This window comes from Phlebotomus papatasi, chromosome 1, assembly GCF_024763615.1.
Source record: "Phlebotomus papatasi isolate M1 chromosome 1, Ppap_2.1, whole genome shotgun sequence".
NCBI lineage: Eukaryota > Metazoa > Arthropoda > Insecta > Diptera > Psychodidae > Phlebotomus > Phlebotomus papatasi.
This window is the reverse complement of record NC_077222.1, coordinates 48,195,261-48,208,324: the sequence shown is the minus strand read 5'-3', so window position 1 is coordinate 48,208,324 and position 13,064 is coordinate 48,195,261. Positions and strand designations below refer to the sequence as shown.

Below are 13,064 nucleotides of genomic sequence, written 5' to 3'. Positions count from 1 at the left end.
GCAGGATTCTCTGGTTTATGCTTGTCACACTGGCGGTTTTTGGCACAGTCTTTTCGTCCCTTCTGCTGTCCCAGAGATTCTCTAGCAGTCCCCTGGCCACAGTTATTGAGAGCACAATATATCCAGTGTCGGAAATCCCATATCCGGCCGTCACCATTTGCACCGGCAATCGCATTAATTGGTCCCATGTGGATCACGTGGTGGACCAGTGAGTGTGGGAATTGGTTTACTTTCTTAATGGGCTACCATAAATAATATGCCAAAATGTGTAAATTGTACTTCGGGGTGAAGATGAAAAATTTCCGTTACTCCCAGGTACGCAACCGGAGGTGGTAATTTGAAGAAGTTTCTCGCAGTGGAAGTTGAGAATATGCTCAGTGATGAATTTCAGTTGGATGAAAAGTTGCCACAGAACAACAATAAATTTTACAGAGAGCTAGAACATGTCAATTTTGGCCAGGTTCTGCGTGAAGTTTCGCCCAGATGCAGCAGAATTTTCCAGGAACCCTGCTGGTGGCGCAACAAATTCTTCAATTGTTGCACCATTTTCTCAACTCAGGTCTCCACATACGGACACTGTCTATCTTTCAATTCTCTGTCCAGCCAGGATGCACCCAATCACTGGAATGAGTCCGATTGGCCATGGAGGACTAGCAATTATGGTCACTGGAGTGGACTTCGTGTCACGATGAAAGGCAGTCAGACAAAAGGGGTCTTAGTTGTTATTCACCATCCTGAGGTATGGCCTCAAACGGCCAAATTTATCCCCACAGGATCCATCACCATCTTCAGCATCACTCCTACGTTTGCTTACAGCAGTTCCGGCGTCAAGAGATTTCCACCAGCTCAGAGAGGATGTTTTCTCGAGGTAAACTAAATTTAGATTCCATACTTTTCTCAATCACTCACCTAGCACACATTCTTCTGGTTCAGAGATGAGTGACTGACGGGATTCCTGGAAAATATATTTTGATCTCTTATGAAAATTTCAAGAATTTTTGGAGAATTGCATACAATTGCAAATGCAAGGCTTGCATAAGTAAATATTCATCTGTTTATTGCTCTCCAGAAATGCAGGTTCATTCCAAATATGGGAAGTTCTTCCCTTTCCCCTTGTTATTATCTAATTTTAATCCATATTGTTTTTTTTATGATTTAATCATTATAAATTGTTGCATGATTTTAAATGTAAAACCCTCTTCATTTCAATGAGGCTTTTAAATACAATTTGTTAAGTATGTGTTAAATGGGTTTTCCCCTAGTCTAAATGCTTTCAATTCACAAGGTTATCTTCTTGGCAAGATTTTCCGAATTGCTTTACTTTAAAACATTTCTCATTTATCAAATTATCTTAAGGCAAAGGCGCCCTTTATAGAGACAGTTTGTCTTGCAGGCTTGTTGAAATAAGTTCATCATTTAATCTTTAAAAAGATTAAAAGAGCTATGGAAAACCAATTGCTGAAAAAGTTTATTTTCATAAAATTAAAATGGAGTATAGGGGAATGTGGGGCACCTTTGAAAGTGGGGCACTTTTGAAATTGGGATTTTTCACCTATTTTGAAATAAAATTGAGCCTTATCGTCATATAATTTAGCTGCACAAACAGATTAAGAATTTAAAATATATCCCGATTAGTTTTAATTTTATTTAAAAATAGGTGAAAAATGCTAATTTGAAAGGTGCCCCATTTTCAAAGGTACCCCACTTCCCCCTATATAGATTTACAGTCTTAAAATGTAAGAAAACAATTATTTCTGTATTACCAGGAATATTCATTTAAGAGGGTTTTCTGCAATCATTTTTTGTTATTTCCACGAAATTCTTTAAACTAATAATTTAATTAATTTTTCTGAATAATAAAGTGAAAAAAATCCGGAAGTGTTCATGCAAAATGCATTAATAACAGCCGGAAGTCATTATATTAAAATAATTTTTACGTAAATACTTCATAAAATAAAATTTTAGAACAAAAAGTAGCGATTAGGTACAAGTGACAAAATTGTACCAATGGATCCTTTTTTTTTAAAAGGCTCTACAAAAATATTAGTAATTCTCCTACAAAATTTTAATAAGACATAATTTGTAGCTTTATAATAAAGCTCTCTAAGAAAAAAAGTTTCAGTCAAAATATAAATTAGATCTTGAGATATTAAATCCTTTATAGAGAATTTTGAAACATTGGTACAATTTTGTCCGGCACTGTATATCAAATCTCTCGGAGTAAAAAAGGTCTAAAACGACTTAGAATAGTATGGAATGGAGCCGTCGATATAATCCTTACTATTTATTTGAAAGTTCTGAGTATTTTTTTGTTGATTAACGATGATAAAAGGATTCAATTAAATTTATCAGACTGAATTTGTAATTAAGCATTTTCGATCAAATTTTTATCGTAAAAATAATGTCAAATATGCCTTGTATAACATATCATTATAACAATTTGAAAGCTTTTTTGGAGCCAATGATGAATGGTCGTCGTTCGTCACGGTGCTTAACTTTTACATGAAGTGACAAGGGTTCAATTTCACCTTGTAACAGATAATTTCCTCCGTTTTCTAAAGTGTAGTTTCCTGCTATATTATTTCTAATTTTATCCTTAACCATCTCTGATTGTGGGAATATCCTAAAATGATATCTCGTAAAATGTGAAGATTCTCTCTTCCCTTTACAATTGACCTAAATTTAATATATCAATCAATCAATCAATCAATCCCTAATCAGCGTATTTAGACCATCCATTTTATTCGTTTTAGAATATATTTAAATCTATTTTTAATCTACATTTTTAGCGTTGATTGTATAATAATTATTTACGTTTAATTGAAAAACAAATGGCAATACTTTATTTATTGAGAAAAAAATAACTATTTTAATTTTATGAAGTCATTAACCTAAAACTTTGGTATAAATACTAAATATGTATTGATCCTGTTTCCTCAATACTATTTCGTAGCTTATTTTCAATATTTTAGCTTATTTAAATAAATCGCTCCTTGGAAATTACAAGGGGCCAATTCATTTTCAGCCATTTTTCAAGGGAACCGGAAGCATGAAAGATTGAACTTTATCAAATAATTATCTCAATGCAATTACTGACCAAAAATAATTTATTCCTTTTCTTTTTGTATGAGCTTTCATATAAACATCGCAACACACATATTTTTACCTTTCAAAATATGTTTTTTATGAGGTAGCTCCTTGTCCGCCTTGTCATTCTAAATAATGTGTAAATTTTCCTGAAATTAGAATGACAAAGGGACCAACTTGCATGAATTAGTCCTTTGTTTCACAAAAAATTTTAACGATAAATATATTTTGTGCCCCTTGACTTCAAACAAAATTGCTCAAGCAATCAAAAAGAGTAAAAAGAAAATTATAAAATTCTCTTACTAAGTGCATTAAAATCTCAAAATCGCAAAAAAATGAGTTGGCCCCTTGTAGTATTGAAGGAGCGAAATGAATCTTCAGTGCAAATGTTTTCGATATATATTGACCACTAAGGGAGCACCTAAACGGGGGAATTTTATTTCGAAACCGCCATTTTGACACAAAAATCCCCCATTGAGCTTTAGACCGGTGCATTTTTGCCTATCTTTCGGTGCTTAAAATCTCCCTATTCGAAAGCTCAATTTGTTTATGTTCGAATATTTTGACATTTCAAGCGATTTTAAATAATTTTTTGTTTGTTTTTCAAGACATGTTTTTCTCGTGAATTATTTTCAAAAAAGTCGAAAAGCAGGTGAAATAGGGACACGGTATCGATCACTCTTCTGAATGTATCGTTTAATCCTTATTGGAATATGGTCGAATTGTTAAATAGACATCCTTAAATCGAAATAAAGAAATAGTCGAAATAGTTAAATAGAATAAAGTTGATTTATAGAAAAATAAAAACTTAATTCAAGACCCTCAATAGGATATTTTCCTAATTTAGCAACAATATTGGCATAAAATCTTGCGGTAGGACGATTTTGATATAGAAGATCCCCCCATCTCCTCTTCTTTATAAAGTGTTCGTCACCAGGCATAAATATTAACTTTACCACTCTTTAACAAATTCTTTAATTGTAAAACACTGTGTGATTGACGTTTGAAACGTTTCGAAATAAATTAGAAAGTCTTCCAGACTCCCTATTTTAGTTAGAGCACACTTGGAGAATTTATAACACAGGGTGGAGAAAATTTATCTTAGGAATGAACCACTAGGGGAGATTTTCCGAGACTCACCGGTGCATAGCACAGTGGAGTGCATTTCGAAATCCCCCCGTATAGAAGACGCCTAAAATTACAAAATTAAATTTGGAAGGAAATACAGTAGAGCTTCTCAAATTTCAACATTTGGGGGGCATAGATGATATTTCCCACTCGTCAAATTTGAACAATATTTTCAAAAACGTAGCGGAATTGATTGAAATGCACTTTCCTCAAATTAAAAAAAAATAACTTTAGATAATATATCAATGTAATTTGTTGGGAAGTAAATGGAATTTGTTACGGAAGTTAATATAATACGATAATATTGAGGAAACGCTAGAGAAAAATTATTCTAATTCAGACTCCACGCAAAACTTTCTTCGCATAACCTCGAATATTACATATTAAATTCAACAGTCGGTCGTTCAATTTTGAGAAGTTCAAATTTGTGGAACTCTACTGTATTATAAAGTTTTATCAGATGGGGTTCAAATTTATCAGATGTGTTGTCCATTTTATCGATTATAACAATATAAAATATTATGTAGATTTTAGAATTTGCGAAAAATCCTCAAAATGCAGTTACGATTTTTGCTAATGTAAGCAACAAAATGTCTTAAACATATAGAGAAAAATTTTACAAATTTTGAGTAAACATATAGTATAGTGCAAAGTTAAAAATTGATTACAAATTCTAATGTCTAATCAAACCTACAAATTATTCAAAAACACTTTTAATTATTTTTCACTTTTATATTATTCAATTAATAATAAATTTAGTTAATGTAATATTATAATGGCTAAATTGGGGCAGTAAATTACACTGTGCAACAATTTCAAACTTTTTTTTTGTCGCCGGGTTCTCATGCTACTTTTTCTATTGCTAGGGTCAAATGATTTACGAAAATACTTATCATTTTGATTTCATTTGGATTTTGCGACTGGTATTTACGAAAAACGGTTTTTTCCGTTTTTTGATACTTGGGTGCCTATATCTCCGAATCTACTGAACCGATTTATTTCTCACTAAGGAATAATTTGTTCTCCTTTAGATGCCCGATAAATCCTCTGAACAGATGAAGTTCGTACAACCGACACCAGGGGCGCTGTAGTCCCATAAATGTCAGAAAACATGTAAAAATCGAAATTTGTAGCAACTTTGATCAAGAATATCTCGAAAACTAAAACTGTTCTTAACAATCTTATTTATGGGTTTGATAGAGAATTTTATTAGCTACATTTTTGTTCATATACAACTTTTTGCTCAGATTATTTTTTAGCCTCGAAATAGAGGTTCAAACGAAAAATGAGCACCCAGCCAACTAGAGAAAACCCTCATTATTTCACACATTTTGACTTTTTCTTTTCAAGTTGAGGTAAATCCAGGATATTTTCATACTTTTTCTAAATTGCATAAGTTTAATAAATATATACATATTTTTTCTTTTACATCGGAAAATTTCTTAGCCCAAGATACACAGTCTCAAAGATGGCGTGACGCGCTTCATATTTCACTTGTGATTTTTGACAAAAATTTTAAAGTGCTCTATTTCGGGAAGAGGCCAAGATATTTTTTGCTATTTTTTTTTTAAATCTGACATGTAATTTTATTCTCTTTAAAGGCGTCTCCAAACTTTCCCCTATCATTGTAGGAAGCAACGTCAAAATAAAAAAAAGGCAATTTGTTTATGAAAATTGATTCTAGTGTATAGACACCATAAATCGACATACTTTTGATTTTTTTTAAATTAAAAAGTATATTATTAACATAAAAAACTACATTCCCTCAAAGAAAGAGGGTCCACTTTTTTGTTGAACTACTTAATTTTTTTTTTTTGGAAATTCCCCAAAACAATTGAGTAGTTAAACTCAAAAATGGATAGACTTCTTTTCAGGGAGTATAGCACCACAATAGTATTTACCAAAAGGAAAAATATTGAAACTTTCGGATTTGGTATTTAAAAGAAAAAAAAGTTCAAATTTTTTTTTTGGTAAAAACAAAAGTTTTTCACATTTTTAGTACATATACGCTATTTTTTTTAAAAATGTTTTAGACTTTGATCACTTTACTTTTCGAAAAAAATACAGTACGACTCCAATAGAGTCAACACATGTCATGTCTGCAATATTCTAAGTTATTTTTCTTGTTGAAGTTACTATTTCACTCATTCAAAATTGACTCAGATTGTTACTCGACAAAAGTAGTTTAAAAGTTTGACATTAAATTTGAAATTTTACATATTTTTACATATTTTTCACTGTGTTTGAAATTTTTAGGAATTAATACTATCAGAGTCGTACTGGACTTTTTATTTATATATTTCGCAATAAAAGTCTAAAACATTTTCAAAATAGAGTATATGTGCCAAATATATGTTAAAGTTTTGTTTTTGACAAAAAAAAATTTTTTGGACTCTTTTTTTTAAATACCAAATCCAAAATTTTTATTATTTTGGCTGTGTATCTCGAGTTAGGATTTTTTTTTAGCCAAGAAAAAAAAATAAGTGTACATTTTTTTCATGTATTTTCACAAATATTTAAGACTATGAATTTTCCATCTGCTTGTCTCTCTCTCTGTGGATTGCCCCAGTTATATGTATATTCCTTTTTTCCAACTTATTATCACTCTGTAGTTTAAATAGTAAGAGATATCAACTTTCGATCTTCGATGATCCCCAAAAATAAACATTATCTAAAAATGTTTTTTCCCCTTTTCCCCTCCATCCTCTCTAAAATTATATTTTTTCGGTTTTTCTCAAAATTTATCTAAGCTTTTTCAATGTAGTTTTTAATGTTAATAATATACTTTTTAATTTAAAAAAAATCAAATGTATGTCGATTTATGGTGTCTATACACTAGAATCAATTTTCATAAACAAATTGCCTTTTTTTTATTTTGACGTTGCTTCCTACAATGATAGGGGAAAGTTTGGAGACGCCTTTAAAGAGAATAAAATTACATGTCAGATTTAAAAAAAAATAGCAAAAAATATCTTGGCCTCTTCCCGAAATAGAGCACTTTAAAATTTTTGTCAAAAATCACAAGTGAAATATGAAGCGCGTCACGCCATCTTTGAGACTGTGTATCTTGGGCTAAGAAATTTTCCGATGTAAAAGAAAAAATATGTATATATTTATTAAACTTATGCAATTTAGAAAAAGTATGAAAATATCCTGGATTTACCTCAACTTGAAAAGAAAAAGTCAAAATGTGTGAAATAATGAGGGTTTTCTCTAGTTGGCTGGGTGCTCATTTTTCGTTTGAACCTCTATTTCGAGGCTAAAAAATAATCTGAGCAAAAAGTTGTATATGAACAAAAATGTAGCTAATAAAATTCTCTATCAAACCCATAAATAAGATTGTTAAGAACAGTTTTAGTTTTCGAGATATTCTTGATCAAAGTTGCTACAAATTTCGATTTTTACATGTTTTCTGACATTTATGGGACTACAGCGCCCCTGGTGTCGGTTGTACGAACTTCATCTGTTCAGAGGATTTATCGGGCATCTAAAGGAGAACAAATTATTCCTTAGTGAGAAATAAATCGGTTCAGTAGATTCGGAGATATAGGCACCCAAGTATCAAAAAACGGAAAAAACCGTTTTTCGTAAATACCAGTCGCAAAATCCAAATGAAATCAAAATGATAAGTATTTTCGTAAATCATTTGACCCTAGCAATAGAAAAAGTAGCATGAGAACCCGGCGACAAAATCATCGTTGCACAGTGTTATGAATCATATGGCTTGAACTTGAGGTTGGTTAACTAATTATTTTAAATAACAAAAGATTTGTAAATTTAAAAATTTTGTGTTGTTGGAGAAAGTGAGGCACCTTTGAATTGGAGAATCTTTAAAATTAGACTTTTTCTCCTATTTTTAAGAGGAACCGAGCCTTACCATATTGCAATTTAGCTTCACAATAGGTTTGTGAAACTAAGTTGCATCATGATAAGGTCTAGTTCCAATTAGAATAGGAGTAAAAAAAAAACAATTTCAAAAGTGCCTCACTTCCCCCTATTTAGTAAAAAATATGCAGCGTTTTTATTGCATTCGTTGAATGTATTTTAAAGAATAAGTATTTAAACATTATTTATATTACTTTTGCTGGCCAAATACAATTTCTATTTTTAAAGAAAGTTTAACTTGGCATTCTGCCTTACTCAAACAATGTCAATCAACGAGTATAATAAAACTATATAATTATCTTGGCAATTTGTATAATTTTATTACAATTGCGTTGAAAAAATCAAAACAGTTTAGTCTTAAATTTCCTAAAATCCATATTGATCTGAAACTTACACACAAAAGTTCACCATAAGTTTTGCAAATATTTTCACTGTATTCCTAAATATGAGAAAAAAAACGTAGCTACAAAAAAAGCTTCCGTGACCAAAGCAAAAGCTAAAGAATTAAGCTCTATTTAAATTCAAAAGGAAAACATAAAGCACGATTTATGAAATTGCATTGTTATTGTTCTAGCTAGATAATATAAAACAAGAGAGTTTTTTTTCATGTATTATTTTTTCTACTTTTAGAGCAGAAAAAAATTAAAATACCCCTGAATACGATAGAAGAAAAAAAAGTGCTAAACCGAGTGAAATCATTCGTTGTTCTTTCAATTTAATTTCATTGGCTCGGTTAATACTGTGGAAAACCCTGCGACTATCTAACGGGAAGAGAAAACGTGCGAAATTCAATAATAATGACTAGAGTGGAGGAACAATGCTTTTAAACTCATTCTCATCGTTCAGGGGATGCGGTGAATATTCCCTCCCTCCCATGGGGGATGGCCATAAAATTGAGCACGTGGGGATATATTTTAGTGCTATATGGAATTTATCAATGCAAATTGCTGATTTATGCAAATGAGGAGATATTTTGAGAATTAAGCTTATTCACGAGGGTGCTGGGAAAATGTTGAGGATGGTCGGTGATGGACTTTTTGCTTGGCCACCCACACGCTTGTCCCTCTCTCATACTTTTTGTTGGCCACCCATCGTTAGGCAGGGAATAGAGACATATCCCTCTCTGCGTTCCTGGTAATGTAAAATGTTGTGTCAACTTTTATCGACTTCCCAGCACGGGATTTTGGATGTTGGCCAAAATGCACTCTCCGATAGATGGAAGATGCCTCTGCAAAAATGTTGTGTAGTCCTTCTCTCTTCGAGTTTGTCAGCAATTTTCGCAGCTGAACATTTTTTTCCTGTAGGGGATTGTAGGACAGTTTAACAGTTTAAATATTTACATTGCCTCCTCCCTATCCCATTGCAATGATTGAACTGAAACACTCTTGCTAGATTGTAGGGGCGGTACGTCAGGATATTGCTGCACCTAGGCATCCATTTCGACCTATTATGCATTAACAAAACCCACTAAAATCTTACTAATAATACTATTAGGGTAAGTGTGCCAAATTCCGGCCAGCTTGCAATTCCGGACACCTTTTTTATTCCTCGAATTTCCATGAAGTTTTAATTTTTATATACTCGAAAGATTATACAATACAAAAGAAAAACAGAATATGTAATTTCGACAAACGAGATGACGTGAAACAGACATTGGAGGAAATCCCGAAGAGCAAGGAACTATGAGAATAAAGGTGGCCGAAATATGGGACCAAAGCCATGTTTATATTTTTATTTATTTTAAAATCTACTAAGAATGATTTTAGAGAAAATAAAGACGATAAACAGTTAACAAGTTTCCAAGCAACACTCCTTAAGAAAAAGGAATAAAAATAAATCAATTTGTATTAAAAATATTACATTTCAAATGTGAGGCTTGGGCGCTTGCATGCAACTATGCCGAAATTTGGCACACTCACCCTATACGATCTAATAATTGTAAAAGAATGAAAAGAGTTTCACCATTTTACGATTTCACTAAAATGCTTTACGTTATACAAATCGATCGGAGGCAGCCAAAATTCTGAAAGCCAAGATCCCGAAAGCCAAAATTCCGAATGTTCAAAATCCTGAAAGGGATGAAATTATATGGAGGAAAATATTTAGAATAATTTCCCAAGACACAGAAAACGCGGGTGCAATCGTGGGAGTAGCTATGACATTTTTAAGAATTCGGGATTTTGGCTTCCGGGATTTTGATCGGGACCCAAATCTATATCAAAAGGATGTTCGACATACACAAAAGATGAAAGCGCGTCTATTAGGGGAAAATACTCTCCCTTCGAACGTCCATGCCTTCGAATAATGTGAATTTCTTTTACTTTTCCTAAGAGATTTCCACATGATTGTCACATAATTATCAATAATTGATAATAAGCTAACTAATATTCAATAGAAATGTTTAACCCTTTAACGATGAGACAATTTTCGCTGACCGAAAATCACCAATAAAAATGAAACCAATAAACAAAACTTGTCAAACGTCTTACATCTAACCTTCGAAAAGCCAACAGAGTCTAATTTGGTGTATTTTTGACTCTATGAACGATAGGGACAAAAATAACTAAAAATTTTAAGTAATTTTTCTGACGAAACCAATAACAGGTAATAGTCATTCTAATGAAAAATATTGTGTTTGAGTATTGTAGTTTCTTTTTCCAAAACGATTTGACTTAAAAAAAACTGGAAGTATAAAAAATAATTAAAATTAATTGTCATTACGAGAATTTAAAAATTCGTTATGTTTAGCTTAAAAATTTACTATACAGCAAATAGCTGGAGACTTAAAAAAAATATCCTAAATTCCTTCAACCTTCTACTTTACAATTATGTACAAACATAAGAAAAAAAAAGTTTAGGTGGTCAGGAAAAATTATTTTCTTTATGGGACACCGGTGTTCCAATCGTCCTTAAAGAGTTAAGGATCTTAGGAAAACTTAATGAAAATTTACAATATTCGAAGGCATGAACGTTCGAAGGGGAATACTTTCCCCTACACCTGCTTTTAAGAATTTGACCCATTTTAATATTATATTTTAGCTAGTTTCCCCTATTTTGCTATGCACGTTGTTGATTACTTCTCTAAAATGTCGGTCAACGGTCAACACTAATTGAAATTTGAATTCCAATCCTATTATTTCCACTTTCATAGACGTTTTTGCATTATTTCTTGCAATATTTTAATTTTGTTTGAGAACCTTCGTAAGTGTTTATACAACATAACTAAATTGTAGATCTTAAAATTTAAAATTAAAACTTGAACTTCTATCATTTTGGATAAAATGCATGAAACTGTTTCACACTCCCCTATATGGGGCCAGAACGACTCCCAAATAGAGAGGATTCAATTTGTTTTTTCCCCTCTTTCAGCAAATTGTCGGGTCAATAGCTTAAAAACACACTATTCCCATTTTCTCTTTTTTTATGTACTTCTCGTTGACATATATATTTAATTTATTTACATGGGATATATCTCACCGGACACTGGAAAATTGCGTGATTTTGGGAGAATGATTTGTCAATGAGCCACCAATTTTGGGATGAGTATCAAGGAGAAAGTGGGATAAAGCATTTTCAGTGCCAAAAAAGAATACTCCAACTTGGCACAAAAGGTTCATGGAGCACTTACCGCAATAGAGATTCATGAGGGAATTCCTGATGCTTATCCTCGAAAAATGTACATATTCAGCACCCTGAAAAATTCATGAACTCCTGCAAGAAATACGGATGCAATAGATTTGCACAGTTCAGCCCTCATTAAGTCAAAGGCAATCGAATAGGTTTGGGTAATAAAACTTGGGGTTAAATAAGTCTTCAAGTTAAATTTCTCTTTTGATTCTCCAGAAAATTCATTGCAAGCTCTTCAAAACAATTTTCCCAGAGTTTTTTTTTTGATAAATCTTTTAAATCAATATCAAATGAATCTCTATAAATTCAATCCAATAAATTTTCAGCCTAATTTTAGTTTAGTCATTTTCTACGACTTCTGATGGAAATGTTCAATCGGAAAAGCTTTTTCAAGGACTTCTCTACAATTTCTTCAAACACAAAAATAAATTAACGTTCGGCAGATGTCATAAATAAGAAAAGTTTCAGGCTTAAATCTTTAATTGAAAATCAATCCTGGAAAAACACTTTCGCAGAAATATCTTTAGTAAGTATACAGAACTTTGGATATATATATATATGGTAAAAAAAATAATTCCCTGAAAATATTTCCCCATTTGCATGCAAAAACATTATATAACAAATATTTAGTGAAAGCCAGATGAACTGAAAGTCATAGGATATAATTAAATAATCAATAAAAATGTACAAAAAATTTGTTGACACGACTATATAATACGTTTAATATGAATTTTTTATTGAAATACCACGTGTCGTAGCGAAATGGAAAAAGTATGTTATTGTTTTGGATGTCAGATTGAAAACTTTTGGCATTTTTCTTTTTCTTTGATTAAATTACAGAACTGGAATAATTTTCCCAGAATTTACTTAAATTGTTAGGGAAATTATGGCTGCGAGCGAAGGAAATTGAGACGAAAGTAGCATATTCTCTGAGGCATTATCTTCTCAATTTTCCATTTTCCGGCATTGCAATCCAAATGATGTTTTGGAAACTTCTCATCCTCCACTGAAATATTATGAGAAATTTCCTTGAATGCATTAAGTATATTAAGAACACTAAAATCAAGGGGTGAATATTTTTACAATAACCAAATTAATATTGCGATTTTATAATTTTTATTTTGTTATTTGATTTATTATGATTATGATATAAATTTTTATGTGTAGATTTGACTTTTTATTAGATGTGAAGTAACAATTTGTGTTATTTCGGAAGATCCACTTGTTAAAAGGGGATGGTCGTTATTAGAAAAATGTTGCTCAATCGTACTAACTGGTTTAGAAAACAGACTTTAATCAATAGACATACACTGAGAGAAATCCGAAAAAGTTAAAAT

At 31.7% G+C, this 13,064-nt stretch overlaps 1 protein-coding gene across 2 annotated transcripts in view; it reads left to right on the top strand.

Moving 5' to 3' along the window:
- Positions 1 to 214: 214 nt before the first annotated feature.
- Positions 215 to 13,064, top strand: part of LOC129800102 (pickpocket protein 19-like) — a 33,278-nt gene continuing 20,428 nt past the window's right edge. Inside the window, exon 1 of one of the 2 annotated variants that reach the window (XM_055844480.1) lies at positions 215 to 868. In XM_055844480.1, coding sequence (XP_055700455.1) covers positions 371 to 868 — 498 coding nt within the window. In that variant the 5' untranslated portion in view covers positions 215 to 370. The remainder of the gene's footprint in view (positions 869 to 13,064) is intronic. The other variant, XM_055844481.1, reaches the window with a different exon arrangement.